This window comes from Nerophis lumbriciformis, linkage group LG36, assembly GCF_033978685.3.
Source record: "Nerophis lumbriciformis linkage group LG36, RoL_Nlum_v2.1, whole genome shotgun sequence".
NCBI classification, from domain to species: Eukaryota; Metazoa; Chordata; class Actinopteri; order Syngnathiformes; family Syngnathidae; genus Nerophis; species Nerophis lumbriciformis.
This window is the reverse complement of record NC_084583.2, coordinates 7,577,501-7,595,031: the sequence shown is the minus strand read 5'-3', so window position 1 is coordinate 7,595,031 and position 17,531 is coordinate 7,577,501. Positions and strand designations below refer to the sequence as shown.

The window sequence follows — 17,531 nt, the reverse complement described above, 5'->3', positions numbered from 1 at the left end:
GCAGATGCATTTCCAACGATAAAGTCAAAGAAATCTGCCGCCAGACCCCCATTGAATCTGCTGGAGTGTGTGAGCAATTCAGTGGCAAAGGACCTCGGTAGCACGGCAAGCAATGGCGGCAGTTTGTTCCCGCAGACGAGCGACCTAAACCCCCTGGAAGTCTTGGCTCACACCGTCCCTTATGCCACCGAAGATGATCAAGAGAAGAATATCGACCCTAGCTTCCTTGGCCTGCTGACATCAACTCCAAAACTAGACAGATCAGCTTTCATGAAAAGATAGCGGATGAGGGTATGTCTACAGAATATATTAATTGATGAAAACTGGGCTGTCTGCACTCTCAAAGTGCATGTTGTTGCCAAATGTATTTCATATGCTGTAAACCTAGTTCATAGTTGTTAGTTTCCTTTAATGCCAAACAAACACATACCAATCGTTGGTTAGAAGGCGATCGCCGAATTCGTCCTCGCTTTCTCCCGTGTCGCTGGCTGTCGTGTCGTTTTCGCTTGCATACGGTTCAAACTGATATGGCTCAATAGCTTCAGTTTCTTCTTCAATTTCGTTTTCGCTACCTGCCTCCACACTACAACCATCCGTTTCAATAAATGCATAATCTGTTGAATCGCTTAAGCCGCTGAAATCCGAGTTTGAATCCGAGCTAATGTCGCTATAGCTTGCTGTTCTATCCGCCATGTTTGTTTGTATTGGCATCACTATGTGACGTCACAGGAAAATGGACGGGTGTATATAACGATGGTTAAAATCAGGCACTTTGAAGCTTTTTTTAGGGATATTGCGTGATGGGTAAAATTTTGAAAAAAACTTCGAAAAATAAAATAAGCCACTGGGAACTGATTTTTAATGGTTTTAACCCTTCTGAAATTGTGATAATGTTCCCCTTTAATGGAGTCAGTGTCGCTGCTGCTCTGTTCCCGTGTTCTACTGCGTGACTGATCGTCTTAAATTTAAACTCTGCGTCGTAAGCGTGTCTCTTAATAGGAGCCATTTTGGGGTCTTTACATAAACAAACAAATGGAAATGAAACGGCACGCCTCGCGCAGTCATATATCCCAGCATGCACCGCGTGCTTCTTCTTATAAATAAATAAATGGGTTGTACTTGTATAGCGCTTTTCTACCTTCAAGGTACTCAAAGCGCTTTGACACTACTTCCACATTTACCCATTCACACACACATTCACACACTGATGGAGGGAGCTGCCATGCAAGGCGCTAACCAGCACCCATCAGGAGCAAGGGTGAAGTGTCTTGCCCAAGGACACAACGGACATGACGAGGTTGGTACTAGGTAGGGATTGAACCAGGGACCCTCGGGTTGCGCACGGCTACTCTCCCACTGCGCCACGCCGTCCCGTCTTCTTCTACGGGGGAAAATGAAGTCGGCGGCTGTTTACTGTAGTTGCGATTGATTGATTGAAACGTTTACCTGTTGGAGGCTCAATATTGGTCCATATATAAGGCGCACCGGATTATAAGGCGCATTGTCAGCTTTTGACAAAATTGGAGGTTTTTAGGTGCACCTTATAGTGCGGAAAATACGATATATATAGCCGAGTAGGGATGTCCCGATCCGATATTTGGATCGGATCGGCTGCCGATATTTGCCAAAAATTGCGTATCGGCAAGGCATGGGAAAATGCCGATCCAGATCCAGTTGAAAAAAAAAAACTCCGGTCCGTGTTTTCCAACGCACCGATTTAAATAATACATTGCACTTTTCTGCTGCTCCCTAATTTCCGTTCCGCATTTTCCAGCACACCTTCAACACATCCACAGGTCTGTGGATTCTCACGCAGTTGCTTTTAGCTGCTGGCATTACACGACAGGCTCTTCTCACTCTTTCCTGTGTCTCCCTCTCACAGACAGCAAGTGCACCTTCTTACACACGTCACATACTGTCACGACATACGTCACATACTGTCACGTCATACGTCACATACGTATATGTCCTCCCCGAGCAGAGAGGTAGCAGCATGGCTAACGTTAGCTGTGATGCTAGCGCAGCCATGCGAGCAATGCTCCCTCTAAGGTGCTCGCCTGTGCAATTGCGCACTGTTTAAGCGTCCTCTGCGCATAGCAAATCTATGCCACGCACAAAATCAAATAAAAAAATAAGTGCATAACAATTTTCGACACACGGACACGACAGAGACAACGGTTTTCGTCATCATTGTTCAAATATTGTGACGTCTGTCGAGACGCTTATCTCCATTCGGTGCCACACGTCCACACCATCAAAATGCAGAGGCAACAATTTCCACATCAACACCGTATGAAAAAATTAGTGATTTTTTTTTAGTTGTGATTTCCTTCTCTGCATGAAAGTTTAAAAGTAGCATATATTAATGCAGTATGAAAAAGAATGTTTTAATGTAGACATGCAAGCCTTGAAAGAACATTTTTAAAATCAAGACTACATTTCCTGCAAATGGGTGCATTTCTACCCTATATTTTAACTTTAGATTTATTCTCATATCAAACTCTTTTGGCTGTCTTTTTGACACTTACATCAGGCGCCCCCCTCCACACCCTGGATTATAAATAATGTAAATAATTCAATGTGATTATCTTGTGTGATGACTGTATTATGATGATAGTATATATCTGATAGTATATATCTGTATCATGAATCAATTTAAGTGGACCCTGACTTAAACAAGTTGAAAAACTTATTGGGGTGTTACCATTTAGTGGTCAATTGTACGGAATATGTACTTCACTGTGCAACCTACTAATAAAAGTCTCAATCAATCAATCAAAACACATAGAATCATCATATTGCTGTGATTATATGCATCAAGTGTTCATTCAAGGCTGAGGCAAAATATCGAGATATATATTGTGTATCGCAATATGGCCTTTAAAGCATAACCAAGCATGCATCACTATAGCTCTTGTCTCAAAGTAGGTGTACTGTCACCACCTGTCACATCACGACGTGACTTGTTTGGAGTTTTTTGCTGTTTTCCTGTGTGTAGTGTTTTAGTTCTTGTTTTGCACTCCTATTTTAATAGCTTTTTCTCTTTTTTGGTATTTTCCTATAGCAATTTCGTGTCTTCCTTTGAGCGATGTTTCCCGCATCTACTTTGTTTTAGCAATCAAGAAGATTTTAGTTGTTTTTATCCTCCTTTGTTGGGACATTGTTGATTGTCATGTCATGTTCGGATGTACATTGTGGACGCCGTCTTTGCTCCACAGTAAGTCTTTGCTGTCGTCCAGCATTATGTTTTAGTTTACTTTGTAGCCATTCAGTTTTAGTTTCGTTCTGCATAGCCTTCCCTAAGCTTCAAAGCCTTTTCTTAGGGGCACTCACCTTTTGTTTATTTTTGGTTTCAGCATTAGACACCTTTTTACCTGCACGCTGCCTCCCGCTGTTTCTGACATCTACAAAGCAATTAGCTACCTGCTGCCACCTACTGATATGGAAGAGCATTACACGGTTACTCTGCCGAGCTCTAGACAGCACCGACACTCAACAACAACACATCATTTGCAGACTATAATTACTGGTTTGCAAAAAATATTTTTAACCCAAATAGGTGAAGTGAAGTGAAGTACATTTATATAGCGCTTTTTCTCAAGTGACTCAAACCGCTTTACATTGTGAAACCCAATATCTAAGTTACATTTAAACCAGTGTGGGTGGCACTGGGGGAAGTTGGGTAAAGTGTCTTGCCCAAGGACACAACGGCAGTGACTAGGATGGCGGAAGCGGGGATCGAACCTGCAACCCTCAAGTTGCTGGCACGGCCGCTCTACTAACCGAGCTATACTGGTGAAATTAGATAATCTCCCACGGCACACCAGACTGTATCTCACGGCACTAGTGTGCCGCGGCACAGTGGTTGAAAAACACTGGTCTATAGCAGTGTTTTGTGCCGAACACAAGATGGCAATACTTGCTGTGACAGCATATACTGCTCAAAACAACAAAAAGAGGAAATCGGAGGAAGAAAAAGAAAGATGCTGTATGTCTAAAAAACAAAACAAAGAGACAAAACCCGAATAAATATTGGTCCGGCCTATTCAAGATGGAGGCCATTGCGGTCCAGCTTGGGACTAACTTTGTAAACATGCAATATTTCACCCAAAAATATTGTTGAAAGTGGATTATTTAATGTGAAGTAATTGGAGCCTTAAATAGGTTAATAGGTCATAACATTAATTTTAATTAATTATTATGTATTGAGAAAAGACTGTGTTTTTTTAGTGTTGCACTAAAATTCCCGGTGATCCAAAAGGGTCCCACTCATGAAAATGTTTATATAAAAAAAAAATATTAAAAAAAAAAGCCATACTTTTTTAATTTTTTCCTTTCACCGCTTAAGTCTCTCCATCAACTTCAGGTCTATCTGTCCATTATAAGTTGTGTTTTTTTTTCCCCGTTATGTTAGTTTTATGCCCTTACTGTCAAAGAAAACTGTATTTTATACGGCAAACACACAGAATATGCAATATTTCATCCAAAAATATTTAAAAGTGGAATTTATGTGAAGTAATTGAAGGCTTAATTAGGTCACTAATTCACAACAATGATTTTGATTCATTATTATTTTTTGAGCAATGACCGCTATAAAAGGAAAAAATGGTGTTAGTGTTATTAGAGTCAACACTGCAACTTTTCCTCGCTACATTGCACCTGTTTGCTCTTTTATTACACTTTTTTATGTGTGTTTACTTTTTGATAGTATTTGTAGATTATACATTTTAGTAACTGCACAGGCAAAGTTTTAAAGCGGGGGTACTTAATTTATAGTCTTTAATAGGGGAAAAAAAAGTCCTATCAGCATCATACAGTATATCCTAACAGTCATCATTTCTGAAGAAATGGTAAGTCTGTGTGCTGTCTGTGCCTTTATAATGAGGTATTTTAGTAAATAAAACCCCAGAAGACAAAATCATTTGTTTTCCTGGCAGAAAGGAGGGGTGAGCGAAGGAGCCTCCTCATTGGCTGACACAATATATAGTGAAAACTTGTTTTCAGTGAAGCACGGCTGCCGAACACAAGATGGCAATACTTGCTGTGACAGCATATACTGTGAAAAACAACAAAAAGAGGAAATAAAAGGAAGAAAAGAAAGATGCTGTAAGTCTATTAAAAAAAAAGAAAAGCAAAAAACCAGCTAAAACCCGAATAAATATTGGTACGGCGTATTCAAGATGGAGGCCATTGCGGGCTAAAGGAAATCTCAGGTTAGTTCTATGCCAGTGTTTTTCAACCACTGTGCCGTGAGATACAGTCTGGTGTGCCATGTAATTTCACCTATTTGGGGTAAAAATATTTTTTGCAAACAAGCAATTATAGTCTGTAAATAATGTGTTGTTGAGTGTCTGTGCTGTCTAGAGCTCGGCAACGTAACAATGCTATACTCTTCCATATCAGTAAGTGCCAGCATGTAGCTATTTGCTTTGTAGATGTCGGAAACAGGGTTTGTTGTGATCCCAATATGCAGACAACAGTGGGAGGCAGCGTGCAGGTAAAAAGGTATCTAATGCTTAAACAAAAAATAAACAAAAGGTGAGTGCCCCTAAGAAAAGGCATTTTAGCTTAGGGCAGTGTTTCTCAACCTTTTTTGAGCCAGGGCACATTTTTTCATTAAAAAAATACTGAGGCACACCACTAACAGAAAAGGTTAAAAAATTAAACTCCACCAGGTTGTCGTGCCTTATTTTGAGTTTGTTGTTGTTTCCTGTGTGTAGTGCTTTAGTTCCTGTCTTGCGCTGTTATTTTGGTGACCCTTCCTGTTTTGTTGGTGTTCTCCTGTAGCAGCTTCACGCCTTCCTTTGAGTGCTATTGCCCGCACCTGATTTGTTTTCGCAATCAAGACTATTGAAGTTGTGCATACGCTATCCTTCTTTGTGGGGACATTGTTGATTGTCATGTCATGTACGGATGTGCTTTGTGGACGCCGTCTTTGCTCCACACGCTGTAAGTTTTTGCTGTCGTCCAGCATTCTGTTTTTGTTGACTTTGTAGCCAGTTCAGTTTTACTTTTGTTTTACATAGCCATCCCTATGCTTCAGTGCCTTTTCCTAGCGGGACTTGCCTTTTGTTAATTTTTGGTTTAAGCGTTACATACCTTTTTACCTGCACACTGTCTCCCGCTGTGCTCTGCATATTGGGATCACGACAAACCATCCTTGACGCGTTCCGAATTCTACAAAGCAATTAACTACCTGCTGCCACCTACTGATATGGAGTATTACAAGCTCTGCACAGCACAGGCACTAGACAACGGCACATTATTATGATTATTGATTTGCAAAAAAATATTTTTTGGACCAATTAGGTGAAGTTGCATAATTTCCCACGGCACACCAGACAATATCTCACGGCACACTAGGCACACAGTGGTTGAAAATCACTGGCTTAGGGAACGAAACTAAAACTGAACGGGCTACGAAGTAAACAAAAACAGAAGGCTGGACGACAGCAAAGACTTACAGCGTGTTGAGCAGAGACGGCGTCCACAAAGTACATCCGAACATGACATGACAATCAACAATGTCCCCACAAAGAAGGACAGCAACAACTGAAATATTCTCGATTGCTAAAACAAAGCAGGTGCGGGGAATAGCGCTCAAAGGAAGACATGAAACTGCTATAGGAAAATACCAACAAAACAGGAAAAGTCACCAAAATAGGAGCGCAAGACAAGAACTAAAATACTACATACAAGAAAACAGCAAAAAACTCAAAATAAGTCAGGGTGTGATGTGACAGGTGGTGACATTACACCTACTTTGAGACAAGAGCTATAGTGATGCATGCTTGGTTACGGTTTAAAGGAGACCTGGGCATTCTGCGCCCCGCCCTTTGTGCGTCCCAAATCTGACGGGGAAAAATGTTGGACTTTTAAAGAGGATGCAGGATAAACTTTAAATTAACCCTGTGCAGAAATTGACATTTTTGCATTCAGGAAGTGTAGTGTAAGACAGTGTTAAAAATAAAACCATCAAAAGCAATCTGCTTTTGTATAAAGTTAAGTTAAATGAAAGTATTATTATTATTATTAATTATTATTATTATTACTGTTTCTTACGGTATATCAAAACTAATATTGAGCAAAATTTAATTTAAATATTGTCAATGTGGCTCTCCAGCAGTGCTCGGGTTGCTCATGCGGCCCCCTGTAAAAATTAATTGCCCACCCCTGGTTTAAAGTCATATCCAACAATTGCGACAACGACTTTTTACTGTCAACCGAGTTTCGTTTAATGATTTCTGCTGGCGGTGTGCCTCCGCATTTTTTCAATGAAAAAAATGTGCCTTGGCTCAAAAAAGGTTGAAAAACACTAATCTAGAGTCCCGGTAAGCTACTTAACTGCATCAGTGCAGATTTGGGGCGTATTTTAAAATGTTTAGAGGGAAACATATTTAAGTGATCATGAAAAGAATATTTAAAACGGGATGGAGTGGATTTATACACTCGTAAAGATTTAAACCATTCATCATCACCAAGACGTTACTGCCCGCTACGACCTCACTTCGCTAAGTAACGTATTTGATTGACATAACGAGTGCCGTGCTGCTGTGATCGTGACGCTAATGAGAAAAAGGATACGTTTGTTTGCAGTTGATTTCCTGCTACAAATATTAGTCTCATCTACAATTGATGTCTGCAGTTGTTTTTATGATATGAAGTTCATATTTTGTCTCATTATTGAGCTATAGATGTCCCTGTTGTTCAGCAATGTTTGATAGCGATATCAAGATTCACTATATGCTGTTGAGCCTACCAGAGATTTATTCATCTAGTTTATTAATAGTATACAGGATATTTTCTTGATGCTAACAAATATCACCACAGACGCTATAATGTGGTCATCCGGGTCGAATAAAGCAGTTGGCTTTCCGGTTAAATAACATCAACAAAGCTTTTCTTTTATGAAAATTGAAAAAAAATATACAATGTATTGGACCAACAATCACAATATTTATTACTAGGACTTAACTTGAGAGTTTATTTGCACAAGCAGGTCTTCTAGTTATATTTAGACATAGCAACAACAAAAGAACAAAAAACTAATGGGATCTATTGTCTTTTCTCTACGTTTAGTTCTGCTCTCAAACACTACTAGTTATTGACTTGAGAAAGGTGTTTCTAAAGTGTTTGGTCTAATAAACTTGATTGCATCACATAAAGTTCCTCAAACAAATCAAATGTTCAAACAAACATTTTACAAAGTGATCACCGCAGACACAAGCGGTCCGATTCTATTCCACAAGACGATGAAAGTGATATTTTTAACAGCCATTTCCTTCGACGCACTTCCGTTTTTCCTGACTTTATTATTTTTATGAACCACTTCTTTCAGGACTCTATGAAAGTTATCTTTTATCGCTCTAATTGAACAACTGCAACACCCAAGAATTGAACAGCAATACAGCATTTTCTGCTTAAACTCTACACTCACTCCCACTTGTTTTAATACTACACTCCAGCTGCTTGACCATCGTGTCAATTAAGCCGCAAAGAAGGGGGTGCGTGGTTGGGGCAGGGGCGTGGTTGGGGGAGGAGTATAGTCAAGTCAAGTATTTCATATATATATATAAAAAATACTTGACTCTCAGTGAATTCTAGCTATATATATATTTATTTTATTTTATATATATATATATAGATATATATACATATATATATATATACACACACACACCCACACACACGCACACGCACACACACATAACACACATCTACTCATTGTTGAGTTAAGGGTTGAATTGTACATCCTTGTTCTATTCTGTCACTATTTTTCTAACCATGCTGAACACCCTCTCTGATGATGCATTCTGCTTCGTCTCCTTGTTGTGTGCGCAGTTGTGCACTGCACTCTCTAAAAGCCCTAGATGTTATTGTCACATATGCATGTACAGTAGATGGCAGTATTGTCCTGTTTAAGAGTGTCACAACATTGCTGTTTACGGCAGACGAACTGCTTTACGGTAGACGAAAACGTGACTGCTGTTGTTGTGTGTTGTTGCCGCGCTGGGAGGACGTTAATGAAACTGCTTAACAATAAACCCACATAAGAAACCAAGAACTCGCCCTCGATCATTCTACAGTTATAACGTGATTGGGCAGGCACACTGTTTGTATTGTGGGAAAGCGGACGTGAAAACAGGCTGTCGACATGTCACTCAGGTCCGCATGGAGCTGGAGGGGTGGAGGCCACCGCAGGGAGGGTTGGCAAGTATGGTATATGTATGTATGTATATATTGTGTGTATGTATAAGTATGTATGTATATATATATTGTGTGTATATGTATGTCTATATTGTGTGTATATGTATGTATATATTGTGTGTATATGTATTTCTATATTGTGAGTATATGTATGTATGTATGTATATATTGTGTGTATATGTATGCATGTATGTATATATTGTGTGTATATGTATGTCTATATCGTGTGTATATGTATGTATGTATATATTGTGTGTATATGTATGTCTATATCGTGTGTATATGTATGTATGTATGTATATATTGTGTGTATATGTATGCATGTATGTATATATTGTGTGTATATGTATGTCTATATCGTGTGTATATGTATGCATGTATGTATATATTGTGTGTATATGTATGTCTATATCGTGTGTATATGTATGTATATGTAAGTTTATATTGTGTGTATATGTATGTCTATATTGTGTGTGCGGCACATGTATGTATATATTGTGTGTATATGTATGTTTATATTAAGTGTGTATGTATGTATGTATATATTGTCTGTATATGTATGTATATGTATGCATGTATGTATATATTGTGTGTATATGTATTAGAGATGCGCGGTTTGCGGACACAACCGCGGAGTCCGCGGATTATCCGCGGGTCGGGCGGGTAAAAATAGATTTTAAATAGATGCAGGCGGGTTGCGGTTGAACCAATTCGGAAATATATATACATAGTTAAATGTTGTTACCCACATACGAAAAACGAGCAGCACTCTTTGAAACAGTCAATTTTTCATCAGGCACCGCAGCACAACACAACACAACAGAAGAAGAAGAAAAAAAGAAAAAGATGGCACCGCGTCCCAGCAACAGTGGCGAAAGTGAGCGCTCCTTCAGCGCAGCAGGGCGCATTTTAGAGGCCAGGCGCTCTCGCATGAATCCTGGCACTGTAGATGCCATTTTATTCCTGCATAGTGCTAACAAAAAAAAAAGTAAGTAGACATACGGTTGGATATGTTAAACGAATTAGTCTACGTTACCTATAGGCTATACCAAATAAGCCCATGTCTAACCTATATTGAGTTCGGTCAGCTAAATAATTTTGATGGTTACGTGTTGTTTGGGCGCACTACAATGCAAAGGAATTAAGGCAATTGCGTTGTTTATTGTGGTTTTTTTCTATTCGAGATATACTACTATGTGTGAATAATTATTTGGCCTCGCTTTCAAGTCAAGCGCATCTCCGATTGGCGACAATGTAAGGATATTTAGCCTGCTTTGTTTGTCGCGACCGTCTATTTTCATTATAATTCAAGTTTGATGATAAAGTGCAGTCTGATGGGTTTGATTTCCCCCCTTCAGCTATTTGCCTTGGCCAATAAGTTGCAGGTAATTTATTATTATTATTTATTTTAGTTTAAATAGAGATGACATACATATGTTATTGTATAATTTAAGTTTGTGCGCGTGATTGACAGCCTGAGGCACATTTTTTATTTATTTTTTTATTTCAACTTAAAAACGTATGAGCCTATGCCTATGCCTACAACATAGGCTATGTGTTCATCTTTATTTTCCTGCCTGTCGTTGACAATGGAGATTGTCTGATATTTTGTCATGGCTGCAGATCAATCAATAAAGGTTCATCTTTGTCGCAAAATTGTTCACTGCTTCACTGTGCACCCCGCCCTCGTCCCTATTTGAGCATTATAACGTTAACAAGTTAATATTCATTGAAATAAATTCAGAACATTTTTTTACCTAACGAAAATATAGGCCTAGTCTTTCTAAAACATTTTTTTAACTTCTTAAAAGCCTCGTTCGGCTTGCTGCAACTGCGCACACAAAGTGTGAGGAACACACTCCTGATCTGAGGGCATTGGCAACAATAGTCAACACTTTCTTAATGGAAATGACAATAATATTATAATAATGATAAATAATATTACCACGCATTAATATCTCTTAGCCACGAATGCGTGGCCAAGAGATGCGTGGCACGCATTGAATGTCTCTGCTACATTGGATCAGTCTCCTTTCTGTAACAGGCAAAAGCTTTATAACCTCACTAATGCCTTGCATCGTCTATATTAGATATATAACAACGGGCGGGTGCGAGCGGGTGTGGTTTTGATAAAATGTTGGTTCGGGTGAATGGCGGATGGTTGACGACTTTTGTGATGCGGTTGCGGATGAAATAATTGCCTATCCGCACATCTCTAGTATGCATGTATGTCTATATCGTGTGTATATGAATGTATGTATATATTTTGTGCATATGTATGTCTATATTGTGTGTATATGTATGTTTGTATGTATATATTGTGTGTATATGTATGTATATATTGTGTGTATATGCATGTATATATTGTGTGTATATGTATGCATGTATGTCTATATTGTGTGTATTTGTATGTATGTATGTATATATTTTGTGCATATGTATGTCTATATTGTGTGTATATCTATGTATATATTGTGTGTGTATGTATGGGCGACTTGTCCAGGGTGTACCCCGCCTTCCACCCGATTATAGCTGAGATAGGCTCCAGTGACCCACGTGACCCCATAAGGGACAAGCGGTAGAAAATGGATGGATGGATGTAGTTAATCATAGAACTGGCACCTGGTGTTATAAAAAAAAAAAAGTATAGACTTTGAATCGAGAATCGATTCTGAATGGAATTGTTACCCCCAAGAATGGACTCGAGTCCAAAGATTCACAGCCCTATTAGGTACACATTCATATTTATTGAGATCTAGGACTGTGTCAAATATTCTGTTCTATATAATAATGTTCTATTCTTTTGAAGTGTTGTTCTCTAACACACAAATTGAAAAAGTTACCTCTTCGTCCTCTTGACCCGGTGTCAGGAAGTAGGCCAAGCCGCTCAGAAGGCCCCACACACCCCCGTAATGTTGCTCCTCATTCAGCAGCTTGTCCAGAGGACAGAGGAACTGGAACACCGGTTGGGTGTGTCCAATCAGATTATCCAAGATTAATTCCTGGTAAGGCAAATGTCAGAGGATGTTCAGTCATGGGTGGAACCGGCGAATATAGCAAAGTATTGTTTTTCACCCCAACCTGGAGGAAGTGCTCCACGGATACTTTGGCCTTTTCTTTGGCTTCATCGCTGACCTCCAGCTCGTCGAGTTCGAAGATACTGGGCAAGCTGGTGGAGTCCTGGACAAAGTCCCGAAACAACATATTTTGCAGAATGAACAGTAACAAATACATGAAGCCTACTTTCCAACAGCCTTGAATGCAGCATGAGGCTTCATTAAAATGAATAGCTCAGCCCTAGAGACTGTTTTTGTGCACCAAACATGACAAATATCATCTGTAGGGGTGTCTTGATCTGATATCAGTATTGGAAATTAGTCCAATATCAACAAAAATTATTGGATGATGAAACTAAAATCAACAATACAAGCAGTCCTGCAGCGCGTTTACTCGACAGTCAATTAACATCTACACAAGTTTGATCTCTCCATGTATTTTAGTAACGTCATTTACAAAAGTAAAAAGTTGTAGGCTATAGGCTACGAGGAGCTTGCAGCTACACAACAGCTAAGCACACAATAGCACACAAGCTAGACATACATGTCCTTCATTGAAAAACATTGCAGTCTACAACAAAAGATTTGTCGAAAAATAAGGTAAAATAAATACCGTATTTTTCGGAGTATAAGTCGCACCTGTCAAAAATGCATAATAAAGAAGGAAAAAAACATATATAAGTCGCACTGGAGCCCGGCCAAACTATGAAAAAAACTGCGACTTATAGTCCGAAAAATACGGTACACTGTTAGAAAAAACACTATTTTGCATTTTGTGTGTTTATGTTTCACTGAAATGTTTTAATCTGTGTTTTATCTGTTTTAAAAGCTAACATTTTATTGTTGTACCGTAAATATATGTTTGTACAGAAGCACTTTAAATGAAAAGTGCGGAACAAATCAAATATATTCTAATTTTGTATCACTTCTGGCGGGCGTTGTGTCTGTCCTGCTCTGTTCAGCGGTACCTGAACGCACCATAAAACACCTCCCAAGTCTTTTCCTCTGAGGAAAGATGGATCGTCATAATTCCGTGCTCAGAGAGCACAGCTTGTAGCTTCAATGAGCCCAACTAAACAGCTTAGTTGCTCAGAGAGTAATGTGTTTATAGAAGTTTGGATTGGGGTGATTTTCACGGGGAAAGACGGGTGTCTCTTGTTGTCACGTTAGCATTTAAGCTAGCAAGTTGGCACCAGTAAGTCCGCCGTGGCCCCTGAGTTTATGAAATTGGAGTTAGCAGTTTTTAGATAGTTTTAATTTAAAAGTGTCATACAAACCGTCGGGAGTGTTGTCGCCGTCATCATTATTAATCCCTAAATCTCTAATCCTGGCCTCCATGGCGACAAATTAAGTATATTTCTTACAAGTACCATTATCACTGGAGGACGAGGAATAGCTAAACATGCTTCACTACACACTGTAGGAGGATACAATAGCTCACCGGTGTCACAATGTAAACAAATGCCATGGGTGGATCTACACCTTACATCCACTGTAATGATACCAAGTACAAGAGCGTATCTAGTCGATACTACAATGATTACGTCGATATTTTTTATCGTCACAATATCTTTCGTTTTTTTTTATAAATGTATATTATGTTTATAAACTTAGTAAATATGTCCCTGGACACATGAGGACTTTGAATATGACCAATGTATGATCCTGTAACTACTTGGTACCTAAATGTGTGGTATCATCCAAAACTAATGTAAAGTATCAAACAAGAGAAGAATAAGTGATTATCACATTTTAACAGAAGTGTAGATGGAACATGTTAAAACAGAAAATAAGCAGATATTAACAGTAAATGAACAAGTAGATTAATAATTCATTTTTACAGCTTGTCCTTTATAATGTAGACAAAATAATAGGTAGATAAATGACACAATATGTTACTCCATACGTCAGCAGACTAATTGGGAGTCTTTGTTTGTTTACTTGCTACTAAAAGACAAGTTGTCTAGTATGTTTACTATTTTATTTAAGGGCTAAATTACAATAATAAACATGTTTAATGTACCCTAAGATTTTTTGTTAAAATAAAGCCAATAATGCAATTTTTCTGTGGTCCCCTTTAATTAGAAAAGTATCGAAATACATTTTGGTACCGGTACCAAAATATTGGTATCGGGACAACCCTAATGTGATATATGACATATATAACAAACAAGTGCAGAAATACAGTGTATAAGTAAAAAGTGGACAAAGCGCACAATAGGAGGTGGGCGTGGACAAACAATTAATTATGAAAACAATAACTATGTTTTGCGTAATTGTAGACTGTCACACTGATACTGGAGTTGCTTTTAATCTCATTGTACCTGTGTATAGTGAGAATAAAAGGCATTCTATTCTATTAGACACATCCGCTCATCCACACAGACTGGACACTGGCCGAGAGTTAGTGGGCGGCCGAGGGTGGAGTCGGCTCGCTTGGTTGCTTTGTTGGGTCCGCTCCTGTCTCTGGCCATGCTCCCCCCCACCCCGGCAGACGATGGCGTGGAACACCGCAGAGGCCACCCCAGTGTGTATTATTTTTTGTTGTCTTTGTTTTACTTTTGTAGCTGTATGTAGAAACAGCTGGTTGCATCAACTCTGCACTTTTATTGTATTTAATGTTCTTTGATGTTTCCCTCTTACACATGCTTATGTGTGCTATGGCGATGATTTTTTTCCCCGTGGCCTCAGTGTGGACCCCCTCTCCAGGGTCCAGGATTAGACTGAATTTTTTTTTTCCTCATCCCCTCCCCAGCGTTTACCTGTTTCTCACCTTTTTTGTCAGGGGCACCGGAAGTTGGCATACCTGTCAGCGATCCTGTTCTGTCTCCCTTTAATGTTTGATCCTGTTTTGTCTCCCTGGAATGTTTGATCCTGTTCTGTTTCCCTGTAATGTTTTGAACCTGTTCTGTCTCTCTGTAATGTTTGATCCTGTTCTCTCTGGAATATTTTATCCTGTTCTGTCTCCCTGTAATGTTTGACCCTGTTCTGTCTCTCTGTAATGTTTGATCCTGTTCTGTCTCTCTGTAATGTTTGATCCTGTTCTGTCTCTCTGGAAGATTTTATCCTGTTCTGTCTCCCTGTAATGTTTGACCCTGTTCTGTCTCTCTGGAATATTTTATCCTGTTCTGTCTCCCTGGAATTTTTGATCCTGTTCTGTCTCCCTGGAATATTTTATCCTGTTCTGTCTCCCTGTAATGTTTGATCCTGTTCTGTCTCCCTGGAATGTTTTATCCTGTTCTGTCTCCCTGTAATGTTTGTCTGATCTTGAATGGGATTGTGCTGAAAATCTTAATTTCCACTCGGGGATTAATAAAGTATTTCTGATTCTGATTAGCATTAAAGCTACAGACAGAGTACTAAAAGCACTTTTAAACTAACGTGGGACCTCTGGGACTTAAAAAAGACCTTTAAATTGGGGTTAAGAGTCCTGCACATTTACCCAGTGGCGGGCCGTGCGTTTCCCACCGAGGCCTTCAGTGATGTCCGACTTCAATGATTACCTCTCAAAATAGCATCATTGATGTCACCACATGACCATTGCTGGAGAAATACTATACAGAAACACAGTTACGCACTACTGGGCATTGGATCGCATCAACAGTGTACATAACGGGATTTTTCTGGCGAATTTAAAAATCAATAAACCTGCATCAGCAATTAAAAAATATCTTATGTTGTACTGTCAAAATTAAAATTGCAAAAAAAACATTTTAAACGTGAAAGATGTAGTTTCTCTTGAAATATCCTTCTTGAAAATGGCCTTGCAAATATACACTATATTGCCAAAAGTATTTGGCCACCTGCCTTTACTCACATACGAACTTGAAGTGCCATCCCATGGAATTGTCCAAAATGTTTTAGTATCCGGAAGCATTCAAAGTTCCTTTCACCGGAACTAAGGGGCCAAGCCCAACTCCTGAAAAACAACCCCACATCATAATTCCTCCTCCACCAAATCTCACACTAGGCACAATGCAGTCCGAAATGTAGCGTTCTCCTGGCAACCTCCAAACCCAGACTGGGCCATCAGATTGCCAGATGGAAAAGCGTGATTCATCACTCCAGAGAAGGCGTCTCCACTGCTCTAGAGTCCAGTGGCGACGTGCTTTACACCACTGCTTCCCACGCTTTGCATTGGACTTGGTGATGTATGGCTTGGATTCAGCTGCTCGGCCATGGAAACCCATTCCATGAAGCTCTCCGCGTACTGTACGTGGGCTAATTGGAAGGTCACATGAAGTTTGGAGCTCTGTAGCAACTGACTGTGCAGAAAGTCTTTGCACTATGCTGACCTCTCTGTCAGTTTACGTGGCCTACCACTTGGTGGCTGAGTTGCCCTTGTTCCCAAACTCTTCACTTTTCTTATAATTAATAATAACTGGGATTTATATAGCGCTTTTCTAAGTACCCAAAGTCGCTTTACATGTAGAACCCATCAATCATTCACACCTGGTGGTGGTAAGCTACTTTCGTAGCCACAGCTGCCCTGGGGTAGACTGACGGAAGCGTGGCTGCAATTTGCGCCAACGGCCCCTCCGACCACCACCTATCATTCATCATTCAATTTACAGGTGTGAGTGGCACCGGGGGAAAATGGTGAAGTGTCCCGCCCAAGGACACAACGGCAGCGATTTTTGGATGGTAAGAGGCGGGGAGCGAACCTGCAACCCTCAGGTTTCTGACACGGTTGCTCTACCCACTACACCATGCCGCCCCTAATTAAGTTGACTTTGGAATATTTAGGAGCGAGGAAATTTCACAACTGGATTTGTTGCACAGGTGGCATCCTATGACAGTTCCACGCTGGAAATCACTAAGAGTGGCCCATTCTTTCACAAATGTTGGTAGAAACAGTCCCCATGTCTGAGTGCTTGATATTATACACCGGGCCAAGTGATTAGGACACCTGATTATCATCATTTGGATGGGTGGCCAAATACTTTTGGCAATATAGTGTATGTGTTGTCTTGTCTAATCTAATCATAAAAGATGCAGACGAGGCGTGTTGGCTGACTTCTTAAAAGTTTACTCCACAGCGTGCTCATCCAAAACTTCCCGCTGCCGGCATGTCTACATTCAACAACGGCGCAACTGCGCATGCTCTTTACTACTGTGGCATGCTGGGTAATGGAGTTCTTATGTTACCTAGCTCATAACTTCACCTTAGGCCATCTAGAAGGCCTTACAGACAACAACGCGTGATCTGATTGGCTATTACAACTGTGAAGTGAAGTGAATTATATTTATATAGCGCTTTTTCTCTAG

The 17,531-nt window shown here is 39.8% G+C and overlaps 1 protein-coding gene across 3 annotated transcripts in view; it reads right to left on the bottom strand.

Annotated features, from left to right (window-relative positions):
* Nucleotides 1–17,531, bottom strand: part of LOC133577032 (uncharacterized) — a 120,012-nt gene that overhangs the window by 41,265 nt on the left and 61,216 nt on the right. For all 3 annotated transcript variants that reach the window (XM_061930522.2, XM_061930524.2, XM_061930523.2), the window contains 2 exons: nucleotides 12,289–12,387; nucleotides 12,051–12,209 (listed from right to left, as the gene is read on the bottom strand). In XM_061930522.2, the coding sequence (XP_061786506.1) occupies nucleotides 12,051–12,209; nucleotides 12,289–12,387 (258 nt within the window). The remainder of the gene's footprint in view (nucleotides 1–12,050; nucleotides 12,210–12,288; nucleotides 12,388–17,531) is intronic.